We start from the raw sequence: 23,836 nt of genomic DNA on the forward strand, positions 1-23,836 counted from the left end.
AAGCGGTTTTGACATACCCTGGACCTTTACTCTTTGGATCAGCATAGCTCGATTGAACAATTCAATAAGGTACAGTATTGGGTCCCAGCTCTTCAGTTTCCAAAACACTAACATGCGATGTTGTCCTGTTGTTTTCTCCGCTTTTCAGTCAGTGACGGTATTGTTCCCAGTATAAAATGTAAAAGTGAGCTTCAACAGTCGGTCACCAAATCGCTCAACTTCTTTAATATTATTACGAAAACCCTCAGAGATGGGGATGTCATATTGAGTGCGTAGTATATCAAAAGATATAAGGAGAAGAAAGTAGAAAACGCCTACAAGTTCCGATCTGTTGCTGAAATATCTATCCAAAAACCAATCGGTTTGATACATCATTTGCTTTTGAAAATAGAACTCAGTGCTACAATTACAAGTTGAAAAACTTCGTTCCGTCTTCAACAAATGCGGCGGTTAATTGGAACAGCTGGAAGGAAGCTACGTAAAGCAGAGATTAATATTCGCTCATAAACAGATTCTACCCGCAAATTGGAGTAAAACCGATAAATTTGTTTGGATCAAACGGGGAACACTATGTACGGCGTCCTAAAGGAAAGCGTTCGACCAAAAGTATACCATTGAGATCATAAAGCACAGAAGCGGATTAGTCATAATTTGGGATTACTTTTCAGCTTCTGACCTTGGTCTCCTCTGCTTAGTGGAAAAGAGAACGTATGCTGGAAAATCGGATTGCACATCAATGAAGGCAAGACAAAATATATGGTGGCAACGTCAGCACCAAAAACCAATCAACCAACAACATCAAACCGCACTGGTCAAACGAGAAGAATAAAGATAGGAGACTACAACTTTGAGACCGTTGATAATTTCTCCTATCTAGGGTCGAAAATCACAATCGATAACAGCTACAACGACGAAATCCGCGCACGGTTGTTGACAGCCAACAGAGCCTATTTCAGCTTACAAAAACTGTTTCGCTCGAAACGTCTCACCATAGGGTCAAAGCTCTTACTGTACAAGCCAATGGTATTGTCAGTCCTCATGTATTCCTCGGAGACTTGAGTTCTATGCAAGAAAAATTGCGAACTCTTGGCCGCGTTCGAGAAAAGAATCCTCTGAAGAATTTTTGGCCCCCTACATGAGGATGGACGATTCACTAGCCTACATAACGACGAAATCTATGAGCGATACCACGACCGTTTGGTTGTAGATAAAATCCGGTTCAACAGATTGCCGTGTGAATGAGGATGATCCAGGCTGGAAACTCTATGAGGGCAACATCTATGGTAGAAAAAGAAGACGAGGCAGACCATGCCTAAGATAGAGCGATGGCGTAGGTCAGGACGCCAGACAACTTTTAGGGATACCGAATTGGTGGACCTCGGCGCAAAACCGGGATATCTGGAGTTCCTTATTAAGGCAGGCCTAGACCGGATACCGGTTATTGCGCCGTTGATGATAATGGTGCTGGAGAATATCCAACACATCTTAAGGACGAAAATGGCAACTTATGTCGAGGAGGAAATACTAATAAAGTGAGAGTTCATGCACGAGAATAATTCGGAGTATTCAACAAAAGTACTAGTTGTGTAATGGGCCTCAGTTTCCAAACCTTAACCCCACGATAAACTTACAAGGCTCTTTGTAAAAGTGTGTGGGAGCTAATAGCTACAAAAACTAAGGTGATTATCGGGAAATAGTACAGGAGTCATGATGCAGTATCTCCAATGAGGAGATAATTTGCCGTTTTTTCATCGCTTTCTTTGTACCATCCGCTCTGTAAGCATAGATTACCCAGCTACTGTTACGTTCTTTGAAAAGGATCTGCTACCACTTCATGATCGTCTCAAGGGCGTTAGTCTCTTCGCAAAAACGTTTCCGTGATGATCGTTTAGCCAACCTTATGCTCCTCTTTAGAGATTCCCGACTCTCTGTGTACGGATTCAAGCCACCAGGTGAATCAGACTTCAGAGCTCGGTTAAGGAGTACCTTTATCGTTCTCCTCTACTTTGTCAAATCACAGTTCCACCATGGTGTTTCACTCTTCTTAAGCTTATTGGGTGGACAGCTCTCTTCTAGTTGTGATCATCTGGATTGTTTTCATAATTTCAGCAATGGCTTTGATATACCTCCCAGGGATCGTAACTCGGGCACTCAGTTCTGTTTTGTGCTCAATCTTCCGCGGGTTCCGAAATGGGGCGGTTAGAGGTGAATCCAGTACGCCTGTGATCTAAGAGGGTCGTACCGTTCCATACTTTCCACTCCGCCATGTCAGGGGATGCATCCGTGATATGGATGATCTCTCGTGGGTTCATTATCGAAGTTGAAAATCTGCACTTTGGTTCCTACTAAATATTCTAATAGTCTCGATCCTTAATCGATAGTAGAAGCCCTCAACAGATATAGTAGGCGTTAACATTGCATCCTGCTATTACCCCCATGCCTTTACTGTAATAATAAACGTTGGTTCCTACTAAATATTCTAATAGTCTCGATCCTTAATCGATAGTAGAAGCCCTCAACAGATATAGTAGGCGTTAACATTGCATCCTGCTATTACCCCCATGCCTTTACTGTAATAATAAACGTTGCGAAAATCCAATTGGATCAAGGCCTTGAAGTGTGTTAAAGCGCTTCATTCAAGATCCTAACGGTATACTGCAGTACATTGTGGAAGACAATGCGGCCATCTTTATGCTTGCCAGTCATTATTGCCCTGATTTTACTCATTCACAGCTGAGTAGCTATGTATCCGACATTCAGTCATGATACAAATCCCTCTGCCACCAATAAGATTTGTACATTCTGCTAGAGCTCTAGCCGCTGAGCCACCTGGACACTCTAGTAAAGAAACCCAAGGAAAGCTTTTGCTGAGTTCCATAGCAACTAGTTCGGTTGGCACCATATTATCCAGAATTTTACAACTCGATGGGGCAGCCGCGAGCGATGTTTGTCAATGACGCCTTGGTGGGGCATAGCGCTTCAACTGCTCCTAGGGCTTCTGTTCTGTGCTAAGTGTAGCCAGCAGAGTCCGATGCCGCGTCTAATTGAGAACGTTGGTTTTGCCTCTCTTCCCAAATTCCAGAGCCATTTGGTTAAGGTCCCTGGCCCGGTGAGAAAGTAAACAGATGTCATTAGCGTAGTCGAGGTGTTTGGGGAAATATGTTATAGTCCATTGTTATTAGTTTCTCCGGAATGTCCCCCCTGCAGAGTGCATTCCAGATACAATCACTATTCAGTTTGTTGAACGCTTTCTCGAAATCGATGAATTTTAGGTGGAGTGGTGGTCTAAACTCCGCGCCTTGTTCCAAAATGAATCACAATGTGATCAATGTAGCACCATCCGGATTGAAAACCAGACTGTTCTCTGCCGGTCAGCCTTTCAAGAAGTTCTTTGATGCGTTCCGAGATAATTTTAGCTGTTATTATGACAAGGGTAGGAAGCATAAAAATATCCCTTCAAATGTTACATTCAAAACGAGTGCCTTTCTTTGAAATCTTACCGATCATCCCCTTCTTCTACTTTTTTGGGGAAGGTTTCGGATTCTCAGGATTTTCGTACGAGCGAAAGTGGCAGATTTAACGGTTTTACTCCGTTTGGGTGCATTGATTGCCGAAATAATTTCTAGGAGGAATAGTCTGTATCTGTATTGTCCCGCAACTAGCCATTTCATCCACAAGAGGCGGAATTTCACCGGATGTCTTCCGGTTAAGGGCCGTGGTGAAGTATTTTTTCCGCCTCCTAAGTTGCTTGATCTCAGTGCGCTATACACTCTTCAAATCATTGCGTTCTGCGGCAATATATACTTTCCTGACCAGCACAATAAAAAATCCCCTTTTGTTACGGCGCACTTCCCGGGATTTTGCTCGATATCAGAATTCCAACGTGTCATGCTCGTCACCCACCGCAGCGATCAATCGAGCCTTTAATTGCTTCCTTTCATCCATCCGCTTCCTTACGCAGCAAACGAGATCTGGTCTGATCAGCAAAGTAGCTCTCTCACCCTCGACCAACAGTTGGATCATATACTATATATTGAATATGAAACTTGGGGATCGAAGCTCTCCAACCTTACGAGAAGTTCCAGACCTAACACGCGACCTTATGGCAACTTCTGTATTTGAACAATGTGCCATCAATGACAAGGCCCACCATTATCGCCATGGTCGCCAAGGCCGTGTTTCCAAATCATATGTCCGAACGCTGCGTTGTCAAAACCCACGTTGGCCTTCAAATTACCCATCACGATCACAATGTCACCTCTAGGAAGCCTCTCCTGAACTGAATTGATCTGATTTTCATTAATGCAATAGTATTATTCACTTAGATGTATAATACTAACTTCGCGATAAAGTGACTGGTTCGATAGTGAGCTTCTACCTATATTTATGAAATGGACTTTATTCATCTATTAAATGTGTTGAACTCCTCTCACGAAACCTGGACAATTTATTCCAATAACGGGCAAAAACGAAAAAAAGCCAAACTAAACCAGTGAAACAAATTACCTGTACGTTGCTGTCCAATTGAATACATCAGGAACTTTTATGTGCTGCGTGTGATAAGGACATTCGAGAAAATATATCATAAAAATTTGTTTGCTAGGTCGGTGTATTCCCGTTGGTATATAATGATCCTTATACAAAATTAAGTCGGCTGAGGCAGCCTTTTCTTTATTTGCGGTTAGAGTGCAAGTATCTACTGGACATTTTGAGTTGAGGAAAACATCACGTCCTGGAAACCAACAGGATATCAAATTTTCGTTACTGACAAACTCAATAAGGATGTTACCTTTCTTAACATTCCACGGTCCTAGGCCGTTGTATAGCAATATTGTCTTCAGAGTGCCTTCCTCCCGTATTTCCTCGTAATTGTGCGGGACGAACATGAGCTGATTGATAATACGGTCACTGTGCGCATCGTCCTGCGGGAATAGTTTCGCCAGTCGGCGTTTACGTCCTGCTCGTCGCGGCATTGGTTCTGGATAACGTTCACCATTTCGGAAGTACCAAGCTTTCGAGGTCGGTACGTATGAACTGGGCGGTTGTGTTTCTGCTTCATATTCATTGGGGCCTTGGTTTTGCAATGCCGATCCCTGGATAAAAAGAGCCTTGAAATAGAACCTTTTACAAATTTATTTAATATCACAGCGTACTTCTGTCGTTTGTTCTGATAAGGGTTTATCATCATTCTTTTCCATTTGGTAAAAGTGCAGCTTTCTAGCTCTCGGTCTCCAGAGCTCCCGATCTCTGCAAAACAACAAAACAACAAACTTATTATTTTACATAGACCACGCTCGCACTTTTTTAACCATTACACGTAATACACTTCATGTTGAAGGCTGATCATTATGCTTTATTGCGCAGATATGATGCAGAGATTTGTGGCAAAAAAGTATTGTAAAACATAGTTTTCCAGACGGGGGCAATTAAAGACCCCTAAATAATTGCATTGCAGCCATGGATGCGCACTAGCCCATGAAATTTCAATTATTATATTAGAACCTGCTGGAGTCTCAAAAGTAGAGTATTGCGGGCGGAAATAAACAAGTTCGGAACAAAACAAAGGTCAATAATCTTTTTGGAAATGGTGCTACTATAATTTGGTGTCTACGTGGAAATAATTGGGAAAATAAACAGAAAAACTGAAATAAACATATCGTAATGGGTCTCAATTGGGAATATGTACGTTTAGGGTTAATTTAACACACGCTGAATTTTGAGCGCCGGCTGACGCGACAAATGTCATGAAAAACATGAATTAGAAGATCTCACTGAGTCATCTATAAGCATGAAAATGGAAGAAAATATACTAACATTCCTTATTTTGCGCTAAATTCACCCTTTTGTTTATACATGCAGATAAGTATAGGCTGCAAAGGACCTGATGACCAGGAAGCCCAGATTGTATTTCCCTGATTCTTTCAGGATCATTCAGTGCGGTGTCGATTTTAATCTACCATTGAAAACATAACATTGTACCCTTTTCCAGACCTGATTCTCTTTTTAAGAAGCGATGGTAAATTGACAGAGTTGATTTACTGCTTACAAACACTAAATAAGTAATCTGCACGAAGCCGCTTACTTTTCCTTGGTAGTGCAGAGAAGGTCGGTAACCTAAGCAGTTATAAAAACCTATGTTGAGGTATCACTGCCGCGCCGAGAGCTCATTGATGAAGAATGAAGAATTTAGACTCAGATCCCCTAGTCGAGATACAATATCATTCATGAAACCTAAACTGAGTCCTTAAAAAACAAGCCGAAGCTGGCCTCTTCTACCAACATATTAGACACGAGGCTCTAATCTGTAAAATGTACTGATTCCAAATATTGCCTTTACGTCCGCACAAAAAAGGAGGCTCCTGATAAAGCGAAGTCATCGAACAAGTTACCTGCGGCCAAACCGCAATCTCCTGCTAGGACCAGGCTGAAGGAGAGGAGGTGCCTGTAGCTAAGAGAAAACCTGATTCCAACATCTTAATTCAATTGGCTGGCAAGAAGGCTTCACCAGCAACCGCTAAGTATCATTTACAACTAATGCCATTACTACCAATGGATGGTTCTTAAATTGCATAGCCGCAAGCCTTACTAGGTAGGTATATGCGGCACATCTAGCAAAAAATTTTCGGATCATTGCGCCACTGAGCAGATCAGGTAGTACTACAGTTAATCTGAACGAGGGCATGGGCAGAGCATGCAATTAACCCTGAAAAATATTATAGAGCTTTCATCGTCCAATCATCCCTGTGAACTGGGTCTTAAGAATACACTCAAAGTGCTTGTAGTAAGATTTAACTAAAAGGGATAGAAATTTGAAGGCTGCAAATATTGAAACGTTATTGCTACCGAAAAGTCAACAATGCCTCGGATGGGGACTGACCATATGGCAACGACCTTTGGCTATCGATAACAGTAGCGAAGGTCCTCAGAATGTGCCTTTCACCAACTCAAACGAGGACATAAGCTGGATATTCTGGGCCTAAGCGAAGTAAGATGATGGCACTCTGGCGGGTATTCTTCTCTTTCTCTCTTTTGGCGATGTGCTTTTATGCTATGGAAACCCAAGTGGTAGCAGACGCGAATCTGATGTCGGGTTGTTTCTGATGGCTACCACAAGGCGCGCTCTTTTAACCTGAGAGTCGGTTTCTGATAGACTTATAACTACAAGATTCCGGTCCAGGTTAAGGAGCATCACAATTGAATAATGCTGTGCACCAACGGAGAGTTCCGATTTAGTGAAGAAGGATGATTTCTACGAGCAATTAAAAGTAGCTCAGGGGAAGTTTCCTAAAAATGACATTATGATCGTGGTGGCTGCTCTGAATGCCAAGGTGGGATCTGACAACACCTCGCCCGGAGACGTGATTGGGGAACACAATCTTGGCGACCGCAACGGTAATGGTGGTAGGTTCATGGATTTTTGCAACTTTCACCGCCACGTTATTGGTGGCATATTGTTCGAACACAGAGTCTGCCATAAGGTCAGTTGGATTTCAACTGACCGACGCCGTACAAGCAATCAGATCGACCACTTCGCAATCAGCAATAGATTTAGTTGTCTGCTGGATTTGCGTGACAAAAGAGGCACTGACATCCGCGACAGCTTGCGTGTTGTGTCTGCCGCTTCTAGCAGGGCTGAGAAGCTGCGACTCCCTGAGTTCAATATCGATTGTCTATATGATCCAATTGTCGCAGTAAGAGAACTATTTTGTTGGTCGGGCTTCGGATATACTAAGTAACCTGCCTGAGAATATCGATGAGTACTAAAAATGTTCTTTTCTCGAGTCCCGAAGGAGCATCATTAAGCTGCTGACTTGCGAAATCCTGGAAGCGGGTTGATAAACGAAGGGGGTTGAACGCTCTATTGACCGCGGCGATTGTTGGAAGCCATGATAGATATAACTAAATTAAGAATGCTAAATCCATCATTACCACGCATCAGATGCCAGCCCAAGTTACATAAAGAAGGACACGAGATGCGTGAGATAATGGCCGACTTCAATTCACAAACTTTCAAAATTGCAAAGTGGTTAGTCCAAGAATTTTCAGCCCTGGGAATCACATTGAGCAAACACGCAATAAGGAACACGAGTGAACTCACCAGCAAGCTACAAGAAGCAGAGCACATAAACACAAACGAAATGATGGTATCATTCGATGTTAAATCCTTGTTCCCAAACACACCGATCAAACCAGCTATTCACCAACTAGAAGTTTGGCTGAGTAAATTGAACAACACAATAGATTGGAGGTTGGCCCTCCAATCCCTCCTATCTATTGTCTGGGACAATACACTAAATTGGCATCATTATGTATGGGTGAAAATTATTTCACATTTCGTGAAAAATTCTAAAAACCACAGCAGGAGTTTCCATGGGCAACCGATATGTCGATGATATATTTGCCATAGTTGAAAAGGACAGGGTCGACAACACGTTAACAGAAATCAATAGGATACACCCGAAGATCCAATTTACAATAGAAAAGGAAGAACATGGATCTCTACCATTTTTGGACCTACGAGTAACAAAAAATAGCGGAAAACTCGAATTCGAGATATACAGGAAACCAACGGCACCCAAAGAACGATACCAGCCTAAACAAGGATGGCTTACATAAAGAAAGAATGTTCATACTTGATACAGCAATCAAGAATGGTTACACGGTCGAAATAATCGAAAAACTGATTAAGAGAAAGCAAGACCAGATCTGGAAGAACCAACATTCAACATTGTTCGAACAAGAAAGAACTCTAGCTGATACAAAATGGGTGAGCGTACCATTATCCATTATTATTACAATATAAAAGTGGTCGGATCAAGCAGAGACGCAAAAGAGAATTAAGAAGCGAAAAGGACCCATTAACGGAAGAGGAAAAAAGTGGGATTTGCAAGATCAGCTGCAATGATTGCGAGATGGTCTGGCCAAAAAAACGCCTCATCACGACTAGGTTCCAAGAACACCTAAAGGAAGTAGAGAAGGGAGAAAGACGAGGAGACAACACGGTGCGTTCTTCGGTTGCTATGCCCGTCATCGAGGAGGGTCATTCTGTGACGAGGCCAAATTTGGAGCTGGTTCGACAAGTGAATAAGCCACACACCTTGGACGCATGGGAGAGCTTCGAAATATTGCGAAAGGATGGGGCAAAATTGATGAACACAGATGGGGGGAATTCTGCATCGAGGCAAATTAAAAAACTGGCTGACAAACATAGGGACCGCACCACCCACTAACTATTGATATGACCATCAACCCAAAGGTTAAAAGATTATCCCTACCTGCATGTGCACCTTTTTACGTTTTTCTCTTTACCTTTTAGAATGTGTACCCACATACGGATCTTTAATCTGTTCTTTAATTTGTTTTATTTAAAAATCAGGAAAAACTTCCCAATGATTTAGTAGCTTAAGTACTGAGGAAGAGAGTAAATAGCTCTCAAAATACGTATTTACTAACTATTAAAATATATTGTAGTAGGAGAAAGCTGCCTAGTTTTATTTTTATATACATCATCAACTTAGCCATCCCAGAATATCCTGAAAAAAAATTCAAAGCGAAAATCGTGGTCCTATAGATTTTATGAGCATGGAACCCAGCGCTTTTCGGGTACAGGCACAAGCTCGAGCTCCCAGGATCTAGTAGTACAATTAAATAGTGTATTTATAAATACTTGCCATCAGTACTTTCTACGAGTTCATTTGGATTTGTTGTAGTTAGTTAATTTAGTATACTGGAGGAGCCGCAGCTCTGAGCACTCAGACCATTGTTAGGCCCATTGTACTATCCCCGTAAATCGACTATTTAATGCTTTCCGGCTAAGGCCTTCGCAGGCTTTAGCAAATCTGCGAACATTCGCCAGAGGCAGAGAGTGTGCAGATTCTTCATTGAAGAAAACCTTGCCAAGGTGTCTTCGTCTGAGGAGGCCGCCCAGCTCCATAAAAAGGGCAGGGCTGTCCCCACCTCATCCCTACATTGGCTGCACATACCCGAAACCACCAACCCAATTTTTTCCATATGGTTGTTTAAGGAGCAGTGTCCCGTTAAAAGCCCTACTAGCGTTTTTATGTCCCCCTTTTTAAGGGACAACAAAAATGACGCTAGATGACCCCAGGCTCTTTCACAAGGATTTTCGCCTGCCGACAAGAGTTCAAATTTCTCCACTCGTCCTTGCAATTTCACCCTTCAGAGTAGACTTGACAGTGGATGCGGGATTTCAAAAGCTGCTTTTGGACCCATTGTAGATCCAGACCCTCGGCGAGCCAGTCTGCCAGCCTGCTCATTACCAGCGATGTTTAAGTGCCCCGGCATCCATATCTGGATTGTTTCGTTTAGTCGGCCAAGTTTCAGCAGCACCTGATGACAACTCCACACCAACTGGCTTGATATGTAGTTATTGTTTAGTGCTAATAATGCCGTCCGACTGTGGAAACAGATTCGAATGGTGCGACCCCTCCATTTTTATTGCAGACATTCTTCTGCTGCCAATGCCAGAGATATATATCTCCGTCTGGAATATGGTTGTCATTTTTCCGAAGGGTCGGGCCAGTTCTATAATTGAATTTCCCGAGAACACCCCTGCGCCCGATGCGCCCTCCATAACTGACCCGTCGGTGATGATTATTGATCTGTAATCTGGTAATTACGACAGTGTATGTCTTTTCAAAAAGGAATCTGGAAACCATATGATCGGTCGGCATCAGAGCTCCCGGATATTTGTCAAAAAATTTCCAGATAGACGCTTGACCGTGCGATTGGCCGCCTTTCCACGCTCCATTGGTATCGAGTCTATATGCGTCATTGGCTGCTTGGTTTCACCCCCAAGTGAATGAGGGTAGATTTAGGATAGCTTCAAGTGCTGCAGTTGGCGCAGTACACGTTGCTCCAGTAATACTTAGGCAACCGAGCCTCTGAATCCGCGTTAGCATCTTCCTAGTGTTAGCAAAATTCAGTCTCGGCCACCAGACGATGCATGCATGCATCAAAATGGGTTTTATTATGGATGTATACATCCAGTATATCCGTTTTGGTGAAAGTCCCCAGGTCAGGATTTCTGATGTTGTTCCTGGATATGGTGCTTCCACATTAACTTGGAGTCGAAATGTACTCCTAAATACTTGACTGTTTGTGGCAGCTGGATTTCCATCCCTGCTAGGATGGGTAGCGTATAGCTGCCCCCTGACGTTCCTAGTGAACATAACTAGTCCAATCTTCCTAGCGTTCACCGTGAGACCATTGCGGAGGTACCAACTGTGGATTTCATGCAGAGTTGCATACAAGCGGTCATACACTGTGTCCGCAAATTTGCCGATAATTATTATGGTTAGGTTGTAACTATATTTTGTTAGTAATTAAGAGTGAGAAATGTCTTTTTTTCTCAAAAAATGTTTTGCACATTTGGGGGAAATTTGGCTCAACAAGTACAATAATAAAGCGATCATTACAACATTTCGGGGTATGATTCTTTATAAACACCAACATTTAGGATATTATTTCATTAACGGTGCCTTTTCTTCGTTAATTGTAAAGTGGTGAAAATTTAAAAATTGTTTTTTCAACCATTGCCAAATGGACGTACAAACTGCCTTCATCCAGATCGAGCAGGCGGCGCGAGATCTTGGGTTGCACATCAATGAAGGCAAGACAAAATATATGGTGGCAACGTCAGCACCGAAGACGAATCAACCAACAACATCAAACCGCACTGGTCAAACACAAACACGAACAAGAATAAGGATAGGAGAATACAACTTTGAGACCGTTGACAATTTCTCCTATCTAGGGTCGAAAATCACAACCGATAACTACTACGATGATGAAATCCGCGCGCGGTTGTTGTCAGCCAACAGAGCCTATTTCAGCTTACAAAGACTGTTCCGCTCGAAACGTCTCACCATAGGGTCAAAGCTCTTACTGTACAAGACTATGATCTTGCCAGTCCTCATGTATTCCTCGGAAACTTGGGTTCTTAGCAAGAAAAATTGCGAACTCTTGGCCGCGTTCGAGAGAAGAATCCTCCGAAGAATTTTTGGCCCCCTACATGAGGATGGACGATTCCGTAGCCTACACAATGACGAAATCTATGAGCGATACCATGACCGTCCGGTTGTGGATAAAATCCGGCTCAATAGGTTACGGTGGGCGGGTCACTTAATCCGTGTGGATGAAGATGATCCCACCCGGAAAGTCTATAAGGGCAATATCTATGGTAGGAAAAGAAGACGAGGCAGACCCTGCCTAAGATGGAGCGATGGCGTGGGCCAGGACGCCAGACAGCTTTTAGGGATATCGAATTGGTGGACCTCGGCGCAAAACCGGGATGTCTGGAGTTCCTTATTAAGGTAGACCTAGACCGGATACCGGTTGTTGCGCCGTTGATGATGATGATGATGATGATTGCCAAATTTTTAATTTATTATTTGCATTGAATTGAAGTTCATATTCGTAGAAAATAAGTTAACAATGTAAAATTAAAAGCTTTTTGGTTTCACATAAAAATATCTGGCAATTGGAGAACTCTAGCTCCGTCCTTCAGCAGAATAATGTCTCTTAACTTTTTATTCTTGCCTGGAATTTTTCAAACTAATTCTCAAAAGTGGCTCGGAATGTGACTAGTCCAAATTTGGTTGAATTCCAATTTGTTTTTTTACTAAAGAAAGACAAACAGTAAACCAAATTTAATAATCGTTATAGAACATTAAGATGGATTTGGAAAGCTAGTGCGATGATATAATACCTTCAAAAGGATACTAAACGCCAATAAATGCTATTAAAAACTACAATAATAAAATATTGAAGTGCGAATATGCATTTTTTTTTGTTGGGAAACTTTATACTTATCCCACCTTAATAACGATTTTTTCAATGCTCTGCGAACTTAATGGTGCTAAATTCTTAGAATACTTTCAAGACTCAAATTTGTAGTATTGATTTATTATTTTCTGCGATAACGAAGTTTGCCGCTATCACAACTTCCTTCCCACTTAGTTCTAACAAATTGATTTGCTCCACTTCGATATGCGTTTCCCAACTTCATATTTGTTTGAATGTGTGCACTTTTATCAATAGAGAGCTTCTACCGGAACTAATAGGTTTTCAACGCCTGAGTTATACTAGAGCAATTCCAGTAGTCACGCGGAATTCTTCCAAAACAAGCCCTTAAACATGATAAAGGAATATATATAAAAGAGAAAGGAGAAGGATCTTTGATTCGTTATAGAACATTAAGATGGATTTGGAAAGCTAGTGCCGATGATTTGCTGAAGTTTTTTATCCTTTGCAAGCAACTGGCACTGAATAGCAGGGGCACGATATATGTCTTCTGTACACCCTTCGCGGAGTTTAGGGCATCTATACGGCTCAGTTTGTATTGTTATTTTTTTATTTATTTGATTTTCAATGAGATTGTCCTTCAGCTTCAATGTTACACAAATATCAAAGGCGAAACAAGATCCGAACGTTCAATCTCGGCCATCGCACGACTCGTGTGGCCTACTAGCATCCTAGAATACAAATGATTTAAGAGGTAGGTCACTGTTAAAAATTGCATCTATTAAAAAAAGGAGGAATTAAAAAAATGCTTACTGCGTAAATTCCATAAGGGCTGGTCGCAAATGAGTGAAACCTTCACGGAAGTTGATGTTACATCCATTTAGAAGGAACCCAACATGAAGTTAGTTAAGTAAAATACACTGGTTGTTTAAAATATGAAAGGTTTTGTGCTATTCTTATGAAAAACTTCGTCTATAGAGCCGCTGCATTTGTGGGTAGTTAAAAATTAAATTTCACACTATTTTTGATAAAACATTTGCATGGCGAGTATCCGGATGGCTCAAGTGGTTAGAGCGCTGTGCTGGTGGCAGGAGATTTGTTATCGTGACTGGATGTTGGATACCAGTCGACTCAGCTGTGAATGAGTACCTGAGTCATATCAGAGTAATAATCTCGGGCGAGTGCAATTCTGACCACATTGCCTCCTACAGTGTACTGTAGTGTACCGTTACGGTCTTGAATGAAGGCTCTCACATACTTCAAGGCCCTGATCCAATATGGATTGTTGCGCCAACGATTGTTATTATTTGCATGGCGAGTTCGCCCAAGGAAAAATTGTATAATACATATTTGTCATTGTCATCGAGACTCTACAGCGCATTTCGGACCTTGAGAATCTCCTTCCTCCAACTATCTCAATCTATCGATCGCGTACTCCAATTTCGAAATCCGAGCAGTGATGCACTTTCTTCGTTAACTGAATCTATTCACCCTTCCGGGGTTTTCCTAACCTCCTGTTCTCCCCTTTTATATATCCGAGTGTCATCCATACGTTGAACGTGGACAACCCACTGCAACTTCCGATGTTTGACTAATTTGGGGACTTCAGGCTCGTCAAATATTTGGCATAACTCATGGTTGTATCTGATTCTCTTGTTTAGCTTCCATTATTGTAATCAGGACCCTCCTCTCGAAGGTATTGAACAGTTTTTTGAGAGTTTGCGTTAGGGTCCATGTATCATATCCTCGGCATATCATAGATCATATTATCGTTTTCTATACTTGGAGCTTCGCTTTTCTGTGTGTACGGTTGGAACTTAAAATCGGTAGGAACGAGTAGAGGGCTCTGTTTGCGAGCTGAATTCAGCGTTTTATTCCGTCAATTTCATTTCCATTGCTCGTCAGTTGTACATCTAATTATATAAAGTTGTCTACATTTTCTAAATTATACACGTTTCCTTGATAAATTCGCAATTTTGAGAAATGTATGTTGCCTTATGTCGGTTATCTCGAAACCTTTCCAATTTGTTTTCTGGGCTTGTACTTTCTAGCTGGTTGATGCGATTTTTCAACTACCATGAGTTATTATCCGGTTCGACGAGGGAAGCCTTCCCCTCCCCCACTATAAAGTTTTCACCCCCTCCAGGGATGAGGCTGAAATTGTGAAAACTTCGGAAGATGCCTTCTACAAAGTCGAACATTGGGAGATAAACCAGACATGTACAGCAACTGTCAGCCCCTAGAGTTGCTGAAATATCTCAAGAACTAGACTCGCGACTGGGAGCAAAACGAATCAGAGACTCTATTTAACAGCTACTGAAACATGAGAAAAGTGGGATACATGACTTAATAACATCCGAATTTGGGCTTTCACTTTCGAAACATCTCAACAACATGGTAAACGAATTACGAATCTCCGAATAAAGGAGCTACTGCAATTCCCGAAAAGCCAGAGACATAAAGTGATGAAGTTGGACGCTCACGACAGGTTCGATCAAAATTGAGGATCGATCACCATAAATCAGCATTTAATTACAATGAAGGCTATGATTTCAAAATGCACCGAAATGTCCACATTGATTTAATGGTTATATTCTCTTTATATTGTCGCGCTTTGAATTTTCAGTAAAAAATGCCTGGTATGTACTATTCCATTGCAAGATCAACTGGTCACTCCTAAGTGAGAGGCACTTCTAACTCTTCGTCTTTTTCTTTTTATTCAGACTTTGTGCAGTTCACAAGCGGGGTCAGCTCGTCGTGATTGGTTTCGCCATTTAGCTCTATCAATGCAATCTCGAGGTTTTTAAATCCCCATCCAACGTATAAAGCCACTGTTGTTTCGGCCTGCCTTTTGGTCGTTTACCATCGACTTCGATGTTCAGACAAATCTTGGCAAGTGAATTCTCGTTAGCACGAATTACGTGACCATACCATCGAAGACGCCTCTCTCGGAATTTTTCCACGATTGTACAACCCCATAACGAACGCGGATATCCTCATTTCGGATTTGATCAAAACGTGTCACGCCACTAGTCTAACGCAACATCTTCGTCTCCATTACCGCAAGCCGCCATTCATTGCCTTTTTTAGTTGGCCAACACTCAGAACCATAGAGAGCGACAGGACGGACGACATTGCGGTCGATTTTAGACTTGAGACGTTCGTTGATACGTCAATCACAAAGAACGCCAATTCAGCCAGGTTGCGTTAATGCGTGAAGCAATTTCATAACACAGTTCTCCATTGGCTGATAGCGTTGATCCGCGATACCTGTTTCAAGGGGATCGGTCGTCAATAATTCAGTTTTGTTTAGTTTCAATCTGAGACCGTGTTGCATGAGGCGATCATTCCATTTTTGGACAAGTTGCTCAAGATAATTTTTGCTATTAGATGGTAGGAAAACATCATCTGCGTAAAGCAGTGCATGGGGCACTGGTCGTTGGATGTCCCGTGTGACGGTGTTCATAACAAGAACAAAAAGGAGTGGTGAGAGGGCACTTCCTTGATGAACACCAACAGAGACATGAAGCGGTTTTCATCCACCCGCCATACTTTACTTTTCGGATCGAAGTAGAACAATTCAACCCAGCGCACGAGTTCTTCTGGCACACACAAGTGTTATCGTAAAGCATACCAGATGTGTTCATGTGGCACACGGTTAAACGCATTCTCTAGATCCAGAAATGCAATGTAAAGAGGGCGATGCTTCTCACGGTGTTTCTCCATGAATAACCGCGCAGCGTGTATTGCGTCAGTAGTTCCGCAGTTTTTGACAAATCCGATTTCACGAATACGGTTGTCAAGAATGCGTTCAACTACGAATATTGTAAAATATGGTAATTTCACAGCTAAATTCGAAGTGAACAGACAAATACCACCAGTTTGGTTCATAGTTTTCAGTCGTCATCATCAAAGCCTTAATAAGGAACTCTAGACATCCCGCTTTTGCGCCGAGGTCCACCAATTTGGTATTCCTAAAAGTTGCCTGGCATCCTGGCCTGCCTAGTATTCTTTCTCTACCATAGATATTGCCCTTATAGACTTTTCGGGCTGAATCATCCAGGTGGAACAACGAGGCCAACGCCAACGAAAGGCCAAAAAGTTTGAGTTAGAGAATAATTCGACTTGGAGGAAGTTCGACTTGAGAGGCGCGATTGTATTATGTGCGAATACCGGCAAACATAGTCGCTTAAAACAAATTCTTTCTTGTGAAATAATGCTCACCGGTTGTTTCGCGGAGGAAGGGGGGGAGGGGGGCGGGGGTCCTATCGTGCGTCCTTTTCAAACTGGCCCTGAAGAACATGATTCCCAATGCAGACGTAAATGCGAGAGGCACCATCCTCTTCAAGTCAACCCAACTACTGGTCTATGCTGACAATATTGACATTGTGGGAAGAACAACCCGAGATGTACATTTTACCTTCATCCAGATCGAGCAGGCGGCACGAGATCTTGGGCTGCACATTAATGATGAAAAGATGAAGTACATGGTGGCAATGTCAGCGCTAAAAACCAAAGAACGAACAACATCAAATCGCACTAGTCAAACGAAAACAATAAAGATAGGAGACTACCACTTTGAGACCGTTGATAATTTCTCCTATCTAGGGTCGAAAATCACAACCGATAACAGTTACGACGATGAAATCCGCGCAGGGTTGTTGGCAGCGAACAGAGCTTATTTCAGCTTACAAAAACTGTTCCGCTCGAAACGTCTCACCATAGGGTCAAAGCTCTTACTGTATAAGGCTATGATCTTGCCAGTCCTTATGTATTCTTTGGAAGCCTGGGTTCAAAGCGGAGAGAGAAGAATTTTTGGCGTAGCCTACATAACGACGAAATCTATGAGCGACACCACGACCGTCTGGTTGTGGATAAAATCCGGCTCAATAGGTTGCGGTGGGCGGGTCACTTAAGCCGTATGGATGAGGATGATCCAACCCGAAAAGTCTATAAGGGCAATATCTATGGTAGAAAAAGAAGACGAGGCAGACCCTGCCTGAGATGGAGCGATGGCGTCAATCAGGACGTCAGACAGCTTCCAGGGATATCGAATTGGTGGACCTCGGCGCAAAACCGGGATGTCTGGAGTTCCTTATTAAGGCAGGTCTACACCGGATACCAGTTGCTGCGTCGTTGATGATCATGATGGCTGTTTCGCGAAGAAAAAGCAAGGAAAGGGCAGGGGTAACTTTAATGAGTGTAAACCCCACACACTGCTGCAACCCTAGATCTATTTGAAATGGGATCTATTTGAAATGGGAATGTTTCTCAAAAAGTTGCTTGGGCCAGGGCAATGGTAACACATGACACAATATATGGCGAAACTCGTTGCACGCAATCAAGATCAATGTAATATGTATATTCAGGTTAGACAATACAGCTAAATGTTATGAATATGGAAGTAGGTGGGTTGGTAAATGGGAAGAATAGTTGCTGCATTTTCATCGAGGATTACCTCTATAAAGCCAAGGATTACCTTGTAGAAGTACACGTTCAATTTGAGAAAGCTAATGAGAGCTTGGTTTTCCAGACTTCACGGCGGATGTTTGAAGGAGTAGAGCGTTAGCCTCGCTCGGTTCGAATCTCAGTCGTCATGAGTGTCTGTATTCATTTTGTGTTTAGCTTGCTGTCGTGAGCTTATTACGTGCATAGCGTTAAGTGTGATGATTGTGAAACTGAACCATAATCTGACTGTGTTGATGCCTTATACCCCGCTAAAGAATGAACATGAAACACTATTTTGAAGACTAGCAAAGAATCGTCAACTTTTTCATTTGACGAATTGGAAATGTGAGATAATATTGTTCTTTCACAGTGTTCGCTGATTATTGATCTGATAGTCCGTTTGTTTATTCCGGCCAAAGTGAAGATCTGTATTTATTAGAAAGGTCATTTTGTTAAGACAACAGTGACTTTGAAATGCTTCCAGCGCGTGTGATGCAGGTTGTTAAAGATAAAAATCCCACAAGGTGTAGCAGTCTACAAGGGAAAAAATAGACAGTTATGCAAACACCTCAGGTCTTTTCTCCATTGAAAGTACTAAGAGAAATCCTCCAATAATCTAAGAGCTTCATGGGAGAAAGCAGTAAACTAATGGAAACGAATAGGCATTAGGGTTTTACGGCCAGCATCGTGGTAACCAAAAAATATATCTGTTCTCCCTTCTATTTCCAAAGGCTGAACTCTAGCTGAAGAAAATCACAGACCAGGATGTTTTCTTAGTTCCAAATTACTATAATATTTGGGGCAAAACATATCTTAGTCAACTTATAGGAAACTATTGATGCGGAATGTTATTATGAATTCCAAGGCAAAGAAGTTATAAAAAATAGTTATCTAACGGATTAGCCCGAAAAATTTATGCACACTATAAATATTATCTGGAGAACTGTGGCAGTATGTACTCAATCTCAATTGGATTAAGATGGATTAGACAGAATGAACAGCTTTTCTGGTCTTATTCAACGTTTGTCAGTTTTAAATATAGATTCGCAAGCACCTCCTGAAATATTCGAAAAATATTAAAACTTGGCTATCAAAACCATGTTTAATCTCTTCAAATTCAATTAGTAGAAGGGATATCTAAAATATTATCAATAAAGATTATTATTAATAATCTGGCGTCGGTTGAATGGAAACAGAAATAGTTATCTGTCCCTTTTTTCTGGAAAGCCGGCGAATATGCCAAGTTTCGAAAATAGCAAAATTTAGTTTTTGGAGATATTTATTGAATATTTCATTGAACTGCAGATTATACATTATATAGATAAAAAGATAAACATGTAAATTTTTTTTTTCCAACTTGATATAGGAATTCTGCAAATTACCCAATCTGTATACATTTACGCAGGAAAAAATACTTATCTCTGTACTTAGTGCCGCGTGTTTCTTTTAAAACAACTAAAAAACTCACGCAATATTAATCAATCTTAAAGTTAATTTACATTACATTGGCTATTTAAAAGTTCAAATAAAATAAAATTTATTTAATGTTAATATTTCTTGTTTTCAAGCGCCAAAATTGTCTCTCATGCATAAGATATCTGAGATAGTTTGCAGGCAGCAAATTTTTTTAATATTCGCTCTTTAGCGTTAGTACCTCGACTTTGACGAATGGAATTTATAGGCCTCAATGAGTATTCAGGCTTATTGGTTAGGGTACTAGCCTGGCGCAATGGAAAGTAGCAGTTCATATCTCACAGTCGACTTAACCCCCTAGTACGGTTATAGACTTGTGTGAAGTACGTTACCACGTTTCAAGGCCTAAATCCAATTAAATTGTTGCGCCAACGATTATTATTGTTATTATTATATACATAGTTGTTATATTATCGTGTGTATGTGTGCTTTCTCAACTTCTTACGTTCATCGATCCGCCTCCAATTTTTCGCAGTCAACCAGCATTTCTGATGTTCTTTTTGGAACCGGCCGACAACTTCTCCCCAGTCGGAGAAAAAGGCACCTTGGGTGGTGGCTGTGTGTTCATTAATATTGTCGAGCGGGTTCTGTTGGGTTTGTGTAAATGCTGTACGACAACCGGTGACGTAATCGGACCCTATTGAATTTGGTGGGTGGACCCTCTATTCCACTATGAACACGCGCAGTATCGACACCCCAGCGAAGAGAAACGACCAGAAAATAATGCTGCGACTAATGTTGTTATGCATATTCAGAAGATAACTATTATGATTTCATTAACAATCGTTGAAACCCACCTGGCCTTGTTTCAGGCTTGTGCTTGAACCGTGTATTGCCAATACCAAGCTAATGAAGGTTACGAAAATCCACAATCTTTTACCGTTATTGTTGGGAACACCAAGACCATATTTCCCCACTACTTGCCCGCGCAATTAACCCCACTTCTTCTTTTTCTTCAACCTTTGTCCCGTTTACAAGCGGGGTCGGCTCGTCGCGATCGGCTTCGCCATTTGGCTCTATCGAATGCCTGATCTGGGTGCAATCTCAGGCTTTCAAATTCCCATCTAGCGTATCAAGCCACCGTTGTTTAGGTCTGCCTTTTGGTCGTTTACCATCGACTTCGATGTTCAGACCAATCTTGGCAAGTGAATTCTCGTGAATTGCGTAACCATACCATCGAAGGCGCCTCTCTCGCAACTTTTCCACGATCAGTGCAACCCCATAACGATCGCGGATATCCTCATTTCGGATGTGATCTAAACGTGTGACGCCACTAATCCAACGTAGCATCTTCGTCTCCACTACCGCAAGACGCCGTTCATTGTCTTTTATGGTCCACCAACACTCAGGACCATAGAGAGCGACTGGACAGACGACATTGCGATAAATTTTAGATTAACCCCACCTTAGCATTTAAATCACCCATCACCAACAGAATGTCATGTTAGGAACTTCTCCCGAACTGCATGTAATTGCTCATGGAAAGCATCCATTTCAACTATATTGGAAATTGTCGTTTAAGCATCACACTGTACAAACCTGATGCTCCTTAACTTGTATTAGAGTCTTACTGATTCTATGTAGATAATCGGCGCTCCTTACAGTTGTTGTAAATATCAGTTCAATATCTGAACATCAATACAGAAATACACCTCCGCAAGAGAGGGAGAAGCACTCTCCATGACTCTACTTCGTTTAAGCCCAGAGGATCCACCTTACATCGGCGGAATTCTCACTTAATGGAGAAGGTAAGCATTCCGGGGCCCACCCTGCAGTTGCTAATTCTCAATCGAAATCATTCTGGTGCATGCCTCTTACCAGTCGCCCTAAACTATAAATATTCAGCGTAGGTAGACGCTAATAAACGTTATCCCTTGTCCCGGTACTATTCACTGATTAGCACTAGGTTAATTAATATCTCTGCAACCAGCTGCGCTAGCAACTTGTAAGTGATTGAACCCCGGGTGATGTTGATTTGCAGAGTGGGGATCATCCTAGATCTATCCTAGACTTATCCAGTTCTAACCTGAAGACCGAGAACCATTCCGAGCCTGCAGTATCTGCTCACTAGTGTTAAAAGAATTAGGGGAATCCTATTGCACGTTAAGGTATCCGTTGAAAAATTTATCGCACAAGGAAACAAAGTAACTCTTTTAAGTTGCATCAAACAATCAAATCAACATTGCCGAGCCTAGAATATGTTTGTCATTCAATCTTTTAAATCTCATCGGTCGCCTGCCATCTTTAAAGAATTGGTCACGGTACTAGGAACAGCGAGTGGCCGGTACACGTCGAGACACAAAAAAAGACCTGCAAAACGATTCGGCTTCCGGTGTCGGGACGGCCACTACAATATCCTGCAGTTCCCCTGCTTCGGAAAGAAGCCCAGAGAATATCGCTGAACTCGGATAGAGAGATTTAAACATAACTCGAATGGGAGCTCAATCGACTGTTCTCGCTAGAGCTGCAACCGAAGGGCTTATCAGGACAGGTGTGACAATTGTGAAGACAATGCGGTCTGCAACCTTTCCCCAGAAAACGGACCAATGTGTTTCTTCACCGAACTGGGAAAAAGCGGAAACAGGATGACGCATCTGAAGGAGACTTGTTGCAGATAGACAAGAGGAAACAACTCACCGCGTCGTCAAAAAAGCAGAGGTAACCAATGGTTAGGTATAGCCTTTGCGAATTCTCGAGGCCAAACACTTGTTGTGATGGAAGTTGCCGAGCAATAAGCAAGGAAATTTCTTAACAAATCAGAATTGGCTTTTGCAGTGTGTAGAGTGCTGATGCGAATCTGGGTACACGTCCTATGTCTCTCGTGGATATGACAAAAGGGGAGCGTGTCGCAGCTGGGGCCAGATAGGTACTGAAATGAGGACCTGCAAGGAAATGGAGAATTTTCGTCTCCGCAGGGTCCATCGCACGTCTAAAAAAAATGTTGCACATACTACAGGCTCGGAAGGGTGTTCAGTCTTCAGGGCGCAATGGAAAGAGCTAACGCAGCTAACATGATCTGCATCTTACAAATTAACATGCAACGGAGTGCAATCGGTTATGAGTTGCTGGCGCAACTCTCTACCGAGGTAAAAGATGATCTAATGGTAATTAAAGAACAATACCGGGACAAGGGTCCAGCTTAATAGCACTTCGACCTAACGGGCACCGTTTCCATCTAAGAATCCTAGAATCCCCTCTGACAATCAGGTGAGAGTGAACACTGAAGCCATCCACAACACAGTCTTCCGCGACACCTATAAGAGGGAAATGGATGCCGCAATAACCGCAGTCAATAGAGGACCTGGAGATGAAGCATCAACTAATGATCTTCACAACCACCTGAAGAACGTTATCATGGATACGGCCACAAATATACTTGGCCCCAGCCGCAAAAGGAGTCGGAACGGCTGGTTTGACGATGAATGTAAGCTAGCAACGGAACGGAAGAATGCCGCATACCGGGTAATGTTGCATTCTCAAAGAACGCGGGCACGCGCAGAGACTTATCACGAACTCCGTCGAGCGGAGAAGCGACTTCACAGACGGAAAAAGGAAGCCTGGGAGAACCAACAAGTCCGTGAACTAGAAAAGTACAGGTAGCAACCGCACCAGGCGCGGAAGTTTTACCAACAAGTCAGCAGGATGAAGCCTTATACACCTCGATGCTCATCCTGCCGAGACAAAGAGGGAAATCTGATTTCCGACAGAATGGGCATATTGGAGCGATGGGTTGAGTACTTTGATGAGCTACTGAACAACCAGAACATCGGCGAGTTGGAGGTCCCGCCAACTGAAGACGACGGACAAATACTGCCACCACCAAGTTTAGGAGAAACAGTCCGTGCAATTCATCGGCTAAAAAATCATAAGTCACCAGGAGCCGATGGAATTACAGCCGAATTGGTTAAATATGGAGGCGACCAGTTACACCAAGTGGTTCATCAACTTGTGCTCAAGGTATGGGACAGCGAATCAATGCCTGACGATTGGCAGCGAGGCATAATCTGTCTCATACATAAAAAGGGAGATATCACACAGTGCAGCAATTATAGAGGTATCACGTTGCTGAGTACCATCTATAAGATATTCTCCACTATCTTGCTAGGCCGGATAGCCCCATACGCCCAGAACATCATTGGCCCATACCAAA

The 23,836-nt window shown here is 42.3% G+C and overlaps 1 protein-coding gene across 5 annotated transcripts in view; it reads right to left on the reverse strand.

Moving 5' to 3' along the window:
* LOC119648244 (glycoprotein 3-alpha-L-fucosyltransferase A) overlaps positions 1 to 23,836 on the reverse strand; it is a 46,341-nt gene that overhangs the window by 2,073 nt on the left and 20,432 nt on the right. For all 5 annotated transcript variants that reach the window (XM_038049879.1, XM_038049878.1, XM_038049877.1 and 2 more), the window contains exons 3-5: positions 5,154 to 5,247; positions 4,790 to 5,093; positions 4,507 to 4,732 (exon numbers count right to left, since the gene is read on the reverse strand). In XM_038049879.1, coding sequence (XP_037905807.1) covers positions 4,507 to 4,732; positions 4,790 to 5,093; positions 5,154 to 5,247 — 624 coding nt within the window. The remainder of the gene's footprint in view (positions 1 to 4,506; positions 4,733 to 4,789; positions 5,094 to 5,153; positions 5,248 to 23,836) is intronic.

The sequence above is a fragment of the Hermetia illucens genome, chromosome 2, assembly GCF_905115235.1.
Source record: "Hermetia illucens chromosome 2, iHerIll2.2.curated.20191125, whole genome shotgun sequence".
Lineage (NCBI taxonomy): Eukaryota > Metazoa > Arthropoda > Insecta > Diptera > Stratiomyidae > Hermetia > Hermetia illucens.